Source organism: Carassius gibelio, chromosome B19 (assembly GCF_023724105.1).
Source record: "Carassius gibelio isolate Cgi1373 ecotype wild population from Czech Republic chromosome B19, carGib1.2-hapl.c, whole genome shotgun sequence".
Taxonomy (NCBI): domain Eukaryota; kingdom Metazoa; phylum Chordata; class Actinopteri; order Cypriniformes; family Cyprinidae; genus Carassius; species Carassius gibelio.
In genome coordinates, this window is record NC_068414.1 from 27,647,227 (window position 1) to 27,661,091 (window position 13,865).

The window sequence follows — 13,865 nt, forward strand, 5'->3', positions numbered from 1 at the left end:
AAACAGACTCTAAAGAACATGAATATATAAAAAGCAGACTTCAACAGAAAGCACTAAACTTGCCAAGCATGAATAGAAATTACAAAAATAAAATTTTCCAAGTAAACAGTGTTTGAAAAGTTTCCTGTTGCTATGTGATTATTTGCCATTCACCCTAAATTTGAAATAAGATTCATTTTAGAGTAGACATTTTCAGAATTAGATGATATATTCAAAAATAGAACAGAAATCTAGATGAATATCATTACGAATGATAAATGCAAATGATCCCTCATATAATCTTTACAAATTATTTTTTGTCCATTCTTTCAGACCATTGTAACAGCCCCTCGCTGCTTAGCATTTGCACCACAGTTGTCTCTAAGCCAGTTTCCAAACTTCACCTGGTCCTGGTTGAAGACCAGGAAATGGCCCTCGATATCCCGTGCATGTCTTATACCGTTGCCCTGGAGTCGCCCGCCAAGCGCACGACCAATTCCAGGAAGATTATGTACTGGTTTATCTCCCATTGGCTCCGAACAGAACTGTCTGTGTTTTTGGGAATCTTATTTATGTTTCTCTTTCTTGAGAAATGAAACTTATGAAAATGAAAGTTTTTTTTCTTCTATTGTTCAGTCATGACCTCTAAGCAGGGTTAGATACTTCATAGAATGTTAGACAGATACTTTTAAAATTTTACGATAAAGAGAGCAACTGTATGAGATGTGATCATGATGTCCTCTAAAAGATCTAGCAGTGAGACCCAGTGAAACAAAATAAGGCTGTCAAGGTATACTGTATGTGTCTTTTCATGTTTGTACTGGTCTTAACAGACAAGATTGTAGTTAATTTAAAGAGGTCATATGATGCTGCTAAAAAGAACATTATTTTGTGTATTTGGTGTAATGAAATGTGTTGATGTGGTTCAAGGTAAAACAAAAAAAAACCACTTTATTTTCCACATAATGTACATTTTTGTTTCTCCTCTATGCCCCCCCCCCCCCCCCCCGCCTTCTGAAAACACAACGATTTTTACAAAATCGTTCTGAAAAGTGAGGTGTGCTCTGATTGGCCAGCTATCCAGTCCGTTGTGATTGTTACGCCCCTCAGCATATACTGTTAAGGCGTGTCCTGGTCAGAGTACTGGCATTACAGAATAAAAACAATAAAACCCATTACAAACGAGGCAGTTGTTGCATCCAGTGGGAACATAATAACTGATTATAATGACTTATACTGTCCTTACACACAATGCGTTGGATATTGCACCGATTAAACATAAAACCATGTCTGCAGTTTTGATCAGAGAAATGATAAACAACAAGTGCTACTCTGCCCTGCTCAAAACTCGTGTTTGAATCGTCAGTTGCAAATCCTTTACATCGTTGCAACCACACGTAACGACCCCGGGCTGGACACTGCTTCGTCCACACTGAAAGCCGATCTGGTGATCCACAGCGCAGTTGATGTATTTCCTAAGCAACCAGCATGGTCAGCTTTGGGCATAATGAAGCAGATAATCGTGCTCTTTCGTAAAGCCAAACAAAGTAGTTTAGCTTTCACAATGAAACACACAGCTTCTCCAGGAAAAGGCGCCGGTGACAACAGAAAGAAGAAAAGGTACGCCTTCTTTCTTTGCGTGAATATTTGGGCAGCGTTTTGCAGATCTTTCCACATAGTGACGCAGACTTGTGGGGGCGTTTAAACGAGCCATTTCAGGTGGGCATTCTTTGTTAAAGAATATCTCTTTGGATTTGAGAGTTTACTCTTTGTAACTTTACAGATCTTCTTTATGCACCAAGAGTCTTTAAAACTCCAAAGAAAAAGGAAAATTGAAATCACATCATATGACCCCTTAAAATTTATTAAAGAAAAAAAAACCCTACATTGTGACTTTAGGTTTCTCTTTTATATATAAGTATATACATAAACATGAACATTCATCAGGTAAAAACAAAGCAACTGCCTTGTATAGCTTATAACCATACAAACCAGTGGTAAGAATGCCATGCAAAGGGTTCCTCAATTCAACCAAACATGAATAAAAATATTCTAAGATTTGATTTAGAAGCAGCAGTGCATTAGAATATAGTTTCTGACTCTGTCAATCAACAGTCATTCAAGTAAAGCATTAAAACTGTGAAGAGGACAGAGGGTTTTTGAAACATTTATTTATGTTTTACTGGTTCAGTACTTGGTTTGCTACGAGCACTGATTGCTTGAGGTTTAACTTAAGGCTGTTTAAAACCTGATACTTTTTTTTCTTGTTTCTTGTCAGAGATAAATTAATGGGTACTAGTAAAAGGTGTCCGCCAAAAGTAGTATTTTTGTAACCGACGTTATATTTTACAAGGGTTGCAATAAACCCATCTGACGAGGAAGAGAAAAACAGTCCTGAAGTGTCCCTTATCAAGCAAGACCCCATATTGAATTTAACAACAAAAAAAAAAACAATGCTATGAGGGACAGTCTTAGTCTTTATAATGGCACTGTATAAAGGTCCTAGTTCACAATATTCACAACTTTAGAGTTGCTTTAGAGATTTTTGGTTAGTTTTTTTACAGAAAGATGTTTGTCAGTTGAATAACTGGTATGTTGTTAAACAACAGAACAATCCATTAACACACTTTACTATCATCCCAGCGTCATTTTCGTTCCTGTCAAAGTTAAAATATGCTGCCACACCAACTACTGGCATTAAAACCTAGGAAATAAAATGGCAAACACTAAAACTATCAAGAAGGTTTAAGAAAACAAATCTGTTTGCTTTTAAACTGTTTGGTTTCCTTATGCATAGCTTGTTAACTATAACTCCCACTGCTGTCAGATATTAATGCTCAAACTCTTACAATTGAATGGTGTTTGATCATTTTTAAAGCTCATCTCTGATTTTATTGTTCAAAACTTTGTTGATCAATGTCTTAACCCAAATTAGGACGGTTATAAAATAAGATGGAAGATGAGCTTCAACAAAATAAGCCAGAACACTACTAGCAGTAGCAATTCTATTTGTTTCTATTGTGCATCTTCCATTTTATTTGCCTGGGAATTCAACAACTGGTTCAAATACATGATATATACAGTACATGTTTCTAGTATGTTAAAGCCAAAGGGCAAAAATATGCAGGGTTAACAAGGTTAGTGGGGAGTTCCAGAGCCTTGGCTATTTTCCTGCACCTCAAAACCCTGAGCTACTTGTTCATCCTTCACTAAAATCACAGTGCATTAAATATAATGGACTCTGAAAAATGAAATTTATAGGTAATGCAGTTTTAGATATCATAAGTCTCTATTTTATATGAAAACATACTCTATGCACTTTTGTTTCTTTTCTAAGCAAATTTATACTGTAAATTACTCTTGATGTGCCACAATGTCAAGTCTCTGATCAGCCAGATAAATGCATTTCACAAAGTCTGATATATGGAAAGACTGCTGGACAGAAAAACAATCAAATTAAAAACATTAGCAAAGGTTTTGTATACCTGCTGCTACGCAATTTCTTGAAAGCTAATAAATACAATACCGCAGAACCCTTAAAAAAAAAAAGAGAGAGAAAAAAAAATCTGTCATGTTATAGTAGTACTATTTGCCCGATGTAGCAAAAATAAAACCCACAAGGTGTTTCAAACAAAACAAAACATGAACATGAGGCATGAGCAGGCATACAACTGGATCACAAATCAGAGATTTAAACTAAAGACAAAGACTTATGGCAAGCGGGATACTTCTGGAAGAAGAGGGTTATTCCATTTAGACCGAATCCAGGTTGTTGAGTTCTCGTGAAAGTGAGGGAGAAAACAAAACGTGCTTGTACAGCAGATATTATTTTCACAATAGTCAGAATGTCTCTTGTCAGAAGGATGTGTCTGTGTATCAAATAAGCATTCACACCCTACTTGAGTTGCAGCACATCTTAAGTCTATGATGAGTTGTGAACAAGTGTGTCATTGAGGGTTATTTCTCCACTTGAGACTGTTTATTTATGAGAAGGTTTTTTTTTTTTGTCACTGTGATGTAGTTTCGCTGATTTCCAGGCCATGCTGTTGTAGTTGAGCTCTGAGAAGTGCATTGTCGTTCTTCAGGTCTTCAATCTGCAGGACAATGGACAATCAACATATTACAATGTGCCCAATCGGACTTGGTCAGTAAAATACCAACGATCTCATCAATTTACCAATTAGGATTTAATTTATTAAAAATACCTGTTGTCTTAGTAGCTCATTGTCCACTTGTATTCTCTCCACCTCCTTGTAGCTCTCCTGAAACCTCTGGTTAGTCTGTCGGAGTTCTCTAATGTAGTCGCACGCTTTAGACAGGATGCCTCCTTTACTCTAGAGAGGAGGACAAGCAGTTCATGAACATTAGCAGGTCTAAGAGGTACAACAGGCCCAAGAATAGAAGATCTAAGTTACTTACTGCTCCTGTTTTGGTATTGTCTATATTGCAGTCTGGGATGATTTTAGACAGCGTGACAATCCAGTTGTTGATTTTGTCTCTTCTTCTCCTTTCCACTTCAAAAACACAAATAAAACTAATTTAGCAACAGTCCAAACTGAGCCACTTCTGTTCTCTATACACTGAATTACTCAAAGCCAATATGAAATCCAAATTGACCCCATTTTCACTTCCTGATGCATGCTCCTGGTTTATGAATGAGTTATCAGCGTATGCTACTTTCAATTAAAAACCTGTCTTTACTAATGTGTTATTAAAGTGTAATAACTTCCACCACCGCAACAATTTAACTCCACATTACAATTCAATCAACTTCTGATGGACAATGATCCAGTTCTACATTTTTCTAGTTTAGTTTCATTTTAACTGAAAAAAAAAAAAAAAACATTACTTTTTACATTTGTTAAAATTGTGACATTGTTCATGACATGTTCTGAACAGATTTTCCTGCTTTCACTGAAACTGTACATAATCTGAGCTCTAAAGAGACATGTGCTAGTTCACCTTCATTGTGCTGTGCTCTCCTTCGCTCATCACGAGGCGCCCGGGGGCCATCAATCTTCCTGTGCAAGTAAGACAGAGAAAAGAAAAAGAAGACACTTGTGTTAGCTTGTTTAGTGCACCATTAAAATACCAAACACACCAAATTAATCTGCATGACAAAACACAACTGAAGCCTATCGGAAAACAAACATTTCTTCAGCCCATTTACTGATTATTTAGTCATAAATTTTGGTTAGGTCAATTAAATTTTTACCCAAAGGTTGTATTAAATCTGGACAAACAGGTTAGCCTAAAAGAAACATGTAACCCTTTGATTTTTCCTCATTTCGGTTTTTAGAGTTTGGAATTGATTCAACTGATGTCTTCCGAACATGAAGAAAACTCAAAACACCAGCAAACACATCTACAGTATTTATACAGTATTGGATTAAAGGAATAGTTCACCCAAAAATTTAAATTTGCTGAAAATGTAATCACCCTCAAGCCATCAAAGATAAGACTAGTTTGTTTCTTTATTGAAACAGATTTGAAGAAATTTAACATTTCATCACTTGCTTACCAACGGATCATCTGCAGTGAATGGGTGCCGTCAGAATGAGAAACCAAATAGCTTATAAAAACATAACAGTAATCCACAAGATGTTAACTGATGGACTACAGTTATGTGGACTACTTGTTGATTATTATAATGTTTTTATTAGATTTTAGAACTCCAATTCTGACGGCACCCATTCACTGCAGAGCATCCATTACAGGATTACATTACTTGGTGAGCAAGTAATGTAAATTCCTCAGGTCTGAGGGCGAGTACATTTTCTGCAAATTTAAATTTTTGGGTGGACAATTCCTTTAAAAAGCCAGCTGCTCTAGAGACATACGGCTGGCAGTTGAAAGGGCGCGGGGATGTAAAAGGTCTTCCTCACCAGTCTGAATTGCTGTGTTGAAGAGTCTCATGTTCACCAAGGTCTCTGGGGATGGCAGGCAAGTGGGACAAATTTTTTCGGTTGTTTTTCTGACTGCACTTGATTGGACAATACTTTGCATATTTATATGTGAAATCAATGCATTTTAAAAATAGCGCCACACTCTCAATTTGAGGCGTTTTGCAGGAAAATTTATCAGGATTTGTTTTGAAATTCCACTCTTGTTCTGCAAACTGAAATTAATTTGGGGGAACGTGAAGGGATCAAATCATTATGTACATAGCACTGGAATCAGAGGGTGGACTGGGCTGTGCAGGGAGGGGGTGGGAAAGGGAGGGATGTTGACTCATTATCATACTTACGTAGAGTATGTGTGTGTACGAGGGGCGATGGTCCGTGGTGTTCCAGTCTGTAAAACATCTGGTGGACTCATCATCACGTAAAACTGACCTAAGGTTAACAAAAAAACAGAAATGTTGAAAAACACAATATGAATGAACTTGCACTTACAGCATCTGTTATCAACACTGTATGTGAAAGAAAGCAGATTAACATACTCAGGGGTTAAAGCAAAAAAAAAAAAAAAAGTTTTAACATACACATACACAGGGTTATTTGGCACAAAAAAAAGAAAATTGATTGCCCTTGAAACTAACTAGTAACGTATCTGCCATTGCCATTAGCCCTTGACAGGCTCAGACTGCAGATTATGGTGGGATATTTGAAACAGCAATAACATAAAAAAGGTTACTCTGCAATATAGTGGCAACACATGTAGCATTTGGGATGCTTTTGATATCAAGTTTTTAAATGGTTAGCTTTGTCCTTGACAGGGTACAAGAATATTTGAAATCTCTGAAAATAGTTTTGTTCAAAAGAAACAATGATAAATTAAATAATAGGAAATGTAAAATAGGAAATATAAAAAGATGGTCCATTAAAATGGTCCAAGAACTGGTAACTTAAAACATGGTTCTTACAAATACTGCAAAATAAAATTCCAGGATTTTCTTGCACTACTTTTTTGATTTTCAAGGACTGAAATCAGATCTCTCTTATCTGTCAATATAGTTATTATTGTTGTTATATATTTTCATGAATATGTGATTGACCTGAAGAATGAAAGCTATGTCATACACTAGGAAAATATCAATATATTTGAGCAATATCACGCTCATAGACACTAGGAGTGTGATAGTACACTTAGAAATACTATCGAATCAATGGGGACTTTCAATGGTTTAATTACTAGAATTTTTCAACATAAGAAAGAAACTCATACAGGTTTGGAATGACATTAGGGTGAGTAAACGACTTTTGGGTGAACCATTCCTTTAAGCGTACAACATTTGTCGTCATCCGTGCGTAACCATTTTTTCAACATGAAATTATAAACAGCTTCATTATTAACTGATTGACATGTATAAATTTTTCTCTCTGCATGTAAACACCTTAATCTGTGTTGAGTCGGACTATAGAATGTGTAATATGTTACAGAAAAGCACCCTAATGGCAGATTTAAGTGCATCCAGCCATATTGAGTGTTTTACAGTAGGTAGGATGATTTTGCAAATTTTGAACCATTTCTGACCAAAGAAATTATAAAAAATATCTCCTGCAGCCATAGGACAAGTGGTTCAGTTGTAAAAACTATTCATGCTTCCGACTGACAATTTGGAGCACTCTAGAATTTAATGCTAAATTTATCATCACAATTCACATACAATTCTTCTAAATACAACTTATTTGCATCGCTGTTTTATTGATTTGCATGTAAACCAGCAGAACATGTACAGCAGTAAAACATGCTCAGTATCAATGTCAAACACTGTTTTTGGACTTCAGCATGTGAGACTGACCTCCGGCCTGTGTGAGGGTCGGATCAGACGTGGCCTGCACTGAGACAGCTGTACCGTCACTGACAGTTGCTGCTGGGAAGTAGGCGAAGCGTGTCTCCCCCCCGACTGTTTCCCCTGCTGGACTGCCTCCATTACTGAAAGGGTTCTGGATGACAGCCTATAGATATAGAAATATAAGAAACAATGACACTGCATTCATTTTTTGCATTTCCCCATGCTCCCGTCCAGTCTTCTCCATACACACCTGTGCTACTGCTTGCTGTGCTCCGGCAAAGGCTGTGGACACTACACTGACTGCCGCTCCTCCATCTCCTGCTGCGTCCAAATGGTCCTCTGTTACCTGGACCACGCGATACGTCACCTGTACCAGGACACAACACAAAGGTCAACTTTGTAAGTATGTTTTGTATCCTTAAATTGCATAATCTAATTATGTGGCTTTAAATAACAAACGCATTAAAGCAAAAATGATTTCCCACTTGAAACTTACTTTCATGGTTTGACATTTCTGAATCAAATAGTATATTCCACAGTAAATAAAATAATCAGAAATCTAATTATAATAAATAGTGGACATTACATAGTAGAATATAAGCCTGCTAAAATAATCCCTATATAGTTATTTGGCTGGTGCTTAGCATCATCCAATAGCGTGATAATGTCAGCAAAAAGAGAAAGCAGTTTCAGAGGGAGCCATTTTATTTTTATTAATGAATATGAATAAACAGATTTTTTTTTTCTTTTGGAATAATAGGCACCAATGAATGTTTTACAATAACACCAGGAATATGCATTATGAAAGTGAATACAGGCAGTTTCTATTTCTTTTTGACTATGAACTGCTGTTTTATACAGCATTGTTCTTATTGTTAACTATAAAACAATACATTTAAAAAAATTGATTTTGTTAACTGACACAGAATTCAATGAAAATTGTATATAAATATAAATGAAAAACCTACACAGAAAAATCATAAATGAAAATGTGAAATGTTGCCTTGGCAACAAACTGAAATAAAATTGGTTTAAGTTGATTTACAAAAACAAATCGCTACATCGCTTTAAATAAATAAAAAATTCAATTACTAAAACTTAAACTAAACAAAAAAGAAAATATTATTATGAAAGCTCATTTGACAAAGAAATATTATATATAAACATATTACAATAATACAAAATATCTAAATAATTTGTGGTTACACTTTATTTTAAGGTTTCCTTGTTACAGTGTAATTATACATTTAAGTACTAATGAATATTTATTAACTACGTGTTCTTACTATATGTTTAAAGTTAGGATTAAGGTTTGGCTTAAGGTTGCTCTTATGCATGATTTATTGTTATTATAATAGTACATTATAATAGTAATAAACAGTTATGAATTCAATAGTATTGTAATAAAAATATAGAATTCTAAAATGACACTCACAGACAAAAAATGCATTATACAGACATAAAAGCATTCTCATAAGAGCCGTGACTGAGACACAGTACTACAGGTCATGTTTTATTACAGAATGACTCCAGTTTGAACCCTGGAAAGGTCAAAGGTCGCACTGACCTGTCCACCAGAGTTCTCGGTCCGGAACTGGTATTGAACATTGTGGTCTGCAAAAGCTGCTGCTTGCTGGACACTTGCTATGGTAACCGCTGCCTGCTCCTCCGCCCCCACCCCCTCTCCTGAGAAATGCACCACAAACCAACAGCGTTATACTGACATATGCATCATTCACTGCTTGTACACATCATTCAGAGCTACATGTTTTTACTTACCCTCCTGCAGATGAACAACCTCCTCAGTTTCCTGTTTGTCGTGGCTGCACAGAGAAAGAGCATGTTCTGTGTCATCTTATGAAACTACTCAAAGGAAGATCTAGAGATCATACAGGCTTTGGACGGATTCTAGTTATGGAAATCTGACAGTCATTTCTGCTTAATGATTAACTCAAAACACTGGTTCAAAAATAATAGTGTTGTTTACAATAATAGTGTTTAAGTAATTGTGTATTTCAGTCCTTCAGTCCCTGGATATAATTTGCATTTATAATAAAAAAATAAAATAAAAAATTATTTAGAAAATGTTTTTTTACATGTTTTAAATTTGAGATTTTTTGTCATACTGCTATTGAACTCCTTTTTATTCTCAGGCAGATTTCTGAAAGAATAGCGAATCGATTCATTGAAAAGATCCGACTCAAAGAACAATTCGTTAACGAATCGGACTTATCTACTACATTCGGTATTGATGCAATTATTTAAAGAGGCGTTTGAACTATTTAGAAATCTATTAAAAAGGTAATGTTTGAGAAAAATGCTTTAGATATAAATCTGCCCTAGATATCAAGATCGGTCTCCTTAACTTGGTCAACAGTGAACGCCCCCTTCTCATCACTAAAAAAAACGGTTCACCGTTTTTAAAGTGGTCTGCAAAATTCAAAAATACTAAAAGCAACGTTTTCTTCAGATAGAAATATATAGTCAAACAAACAACACTGGATTAAATAAACAGAGATCTAAACATATAAAGCATCTGGATGAAAAGACTGGGGGTTGTTTTCAGGTTGAAGGAATTTAACGTTAATGCTTAAAATCGCTGAAGAGCTTTTGTTCCGACAGTTACCAACTAAACACGACATTTCTACTTGAACATTAGTTCAGCATCTTTTATATTTCATAAAATATTAATATTGAAGACTATTGTTAATAGGAAAGGTACACCGGCTTGGAGTTGTTTTATTTTCAAACACCAAGGACAGACAAAAATCTCCAAATTAGCAATCAGGCTAATAGTGATATAAATATGTCGACCATCGATGTTAAAACGACTGGGATATGTTGTTTCCTTCGTGCTATTCGTATCTGAAGTGTAACTTATTGTATTAGTGGCATGCACAAAACTTAATAAAAGTCAGAAAATAAACTTAAAAGATGATTGCTAACTGCCCTACTATAAAAACAGAGCAGAAAATGGTTGACTGGGGCCTTGAGGATGGCCGTGCATAAAGGACGCGCTCTCACCTCGTCGAGGTGTCCAAGCTCTGTTCGAGCATATCCATGAAGGCGAACGGATTTAAAAATGCGATATTCAGCGACACTTGAAATACGGGAGATGGAAGCGCTGATCACGGGGACAAACACACGGGTCATGTGAGAAAGACAGTCCAGGACACGTGAGGTGCAGGCTGGGCGAGGAGTTAAAATGGAGACCGCTGTGGAGGAAGACGGAAGGTGTACCGGTTGTTGTTGCGTATGTTACTCACTCCCACCCTTCTGTCTAGACGAGTCCTCGACCTGTAGAGTCGCTAAGTGGCTTCTTTTCAAACTATTAGCGCATACGTTAACACTGAATTTATTCACCGGTTTATTTTAAAGCGTTTGCTACATTAAAACCACGTTTTCGCCTTATTTGAGAACCGCGCTATATCGCTTTGCTATCGGTCTTCACGTATCCATCCGCGAGCGTTCTAACGGCTACATTTTAGCGCTGCCGTTAATAAGATATGGAGTGGAGTATTTAATTTAATATAAGTGCAGTTTAGGTTGAAATAAAGGAACAATAAAACATTTTAGGTACACGCAAATATAATAACACATTAATGGCTGTGTACGTATTCTGAAACGGTTTGTATTTGACCGGTAATGTTAACTTAAGGGGTAGAAAACGAACAAGTGGGGAGTCTTAATTATTGCGACAGACTCGCAACGCTTAAACTGGACATCTTAAACTGGACATTGAAGTTCAAATGAGATCTACCTGTTACTAGCCTATTGCTATTACAACCTCGCGAGTTTCATTATGAATGGCATGACGCTTTGAAACGGCATTTAATAAATAAGTGAACCTAAAAACTTAACGTAACGTTACCTTGTGCTTTCGCCATGATTTAGAATCTGTCCGTATGTAATTCAACACATATAACGTGCACAAAATATACGATTTTTCCTTGGTCACATCAACACAGGGAATCACGAGTATGACGACGGGTGGTGATTTTTCCTCAGGTGACCTCCGCGATCCAATCCGGGTTTTTGGTCAAACCACATGACACGAATGCAAGAGTAGTAGATGGGAAATAGACTTTTGTTAACCTCCAATGTGTATAAACTGGCTAACATCATTTACACAGACGCTTAGATTGATTTACTCGAAATACACGTGTAACATGCTTTCAAAAACAAACATATGAGATTTTGTTGGTTGTTTCCCCACTGTACTCGGCTACTCTGTTCCTGAACTTGTACTGCTGTTGTCACGAGGCTGTGCTGTATGACAAATTAAGCAAATGTCTTTTTAATTTGAGCCTCGTCTTAATTACGCAGTATATTTTATGTACACAGTCTGAGAAGTTAACGTAATTAAAACAATAATATTAAATTATCAGATAAAGCCAAATATATTTGCTAACATGGGAAGATGGATTTTTAACATGCCATATTTGTTAATCCAGCTCACACCTTAAGGGTTCAATTTCTATTATTAAAATAATGTGAACAATTTTGTCTTTGCCAGTTACTTAATACTTAAAACAAGTATAATTTTGGACATGTTTGGCAAAACCCCCATAGAAAATACTTTCAATGTCACCAGTAAGCCTAGTCTGCCCTACAATACAATTTGTTTCTTCAAATAATTTTCATTCAGGATTCGTTGAATCACCCAAAATAAAAGATTCAAGTTTTTATTTAACCTGACATTTGTAGTACAAAATGAAAGTTTGACCAAGTGCTTTTGGAGAATAAACTGTCCTGTTGACCATGCAGATATTCAGTGTCTCTATTGTTGACAGGTATTTTAATACAGTTCTCTCTCTCTCTCTCTCTCTCTCGCTCTCTCTCTAAGTATTTGTACCCCTTTTTTCATGTTTTATCTTGCTGCCTTATGTTAAACGGCTTTAAATTACTTTTTTCCATATCAATCTACACTCCATACATCATAATGATGGGAGAAAAAAAAATGTTTTTAACATCTTTGCAAATGTGTAAAAAAATTAATAAACAAAATGAATGAATATATTGCATAAGACTCATATCCTTATCTGGGACAGTTAAAATGTAGCTCTGCAGCATTCATATTGCTTGTAGATGTACCTATCCTTTGAGTGAAGTTAACCTGTTGCAAATTCAATCAAATGGGTATGGTTTGGAAATGCACATACATTTTAATAAAAGGTCTAATGGCTGATAATGTATATCAGTGCATAAACCAACCCCTGAGGTCAAAAGATCTGCCTGTAGAGCTCAGAAACAGGTTTGCATAAAGCCACATATCTGGGGAAGATTTCAGAACAAAAAAAAAAAAAAATCTGCTTCATTGAAGGGTCACAGAAGCATGTAGCCTCCATGAACCTTAATGGAAGAAGTTTGAAACAGCCAGGACTGTTCCTAGAGCTGGCCTCCTGGAAGGGCCTTGTTTAGGCTGGTGACCAAGAACCTGAAGGTCTCTCTAGTTGAGCTCCATGTGGATCCTATGTGGAGAAATCTACAGAAGGGCAACACACTGCAACACTCAACCGATCCGGGCTGTATGGTGGTGGTGGCAGTGAAACCAGGCACTGCTCATCACCTGCAGAGTACCATCCCAAAAGTAAAGTGTGCTATAGCAGCCTCATGCTGTGGGTCCTTTTTTCAGCGGCAGAGACTGAGGGACTTGTCAAAGTAGAAAAAAGCTAAATATTGAGATCAGCCTTAGTGAAAACCCAGTCCAGAGCATTCAGAACCTCCGATTGGGCAGAAGGTTTACCTTCCAACAGGACAATGGATTTTTGTAATTTATGCTCCAAAACTGCTGCTGAACCCATAAGTCAGTGTAGAATATGGATGGATAGATATTTTGCAGCATTTCTGAGGTACTGCTTTTTGTAAAAGAATTTCAATCAAGAATTTCACTCGACGGTACATTTGTATATACAGCAATGAAATTTATGGGAATAAATTTGATTAAACGGATGCGATTGTCAGTCATACAGTTACCCTTTTTTATCACATCACATGATGCTTCTCTGTAGCTTGTTTAGAAGCATTGACTTGGTTCATTAACACATTTACAGATAATATTTTTCTTATCTTTGAACAATTATTAAAATGGATTTAATAAGTTGATTTGCGAATGGGAAACACTGAGTTTATTGCACTTTAAACTATA

General features: G+C 36.2%; 1 protein-coding gene across 2 annotated transcripts; it reads right to left on the reverse strand.

Moving 5' to 3' along the window:
• Window positions 1-1,822: 1,822 nt before the first annotated feature.
• Window positions 1,823-11,203, reverse strand: usf2 (upstream transcription factor 2, c-fos interacting). Of its 2 annotated transcripts, XM_052584235.1 has the most exons (11): window positions 10,742-11,203; window positions 9,497-9,540; window positions 9,285-9,403; window positions 7,968-8,084; window positions 7,724-7,880; window positions 6,227-6,314; window positions 5,865-5,909; window positions 4,942-5,000; window positions 4,399-4,493; window positions 4,185-4,313; window positions 1,823-4,073 (listed from the first exon to the last, which is right to left on the reverse strand). In XM_052584235.1, the coding sequence occupies exons 1-11, from the start codon at window positions 10,777-10,779 to the stop codon at window positions 3,987-3,989; spliced, it is 978 nt and encodes a 325-aa protein (XP_052440195.1). In that variant the 5' UTR covers window positions 10,780-11,203; the 3' UTR covers window positions 1,823-3,986. The 2 variants fall into 2 exon arrangements, with proteins under 2 accessions (XP_052440195.1, XP_052440196.1); XM_052584236.1 differs by lacking the exon at window positions 5,865-5,909 and having other exon boundaries at window positions 10,742-11,202.
• Between the last annotated feature and the right edge of the window lie 2,662 nt (window positions 11,204-13,865).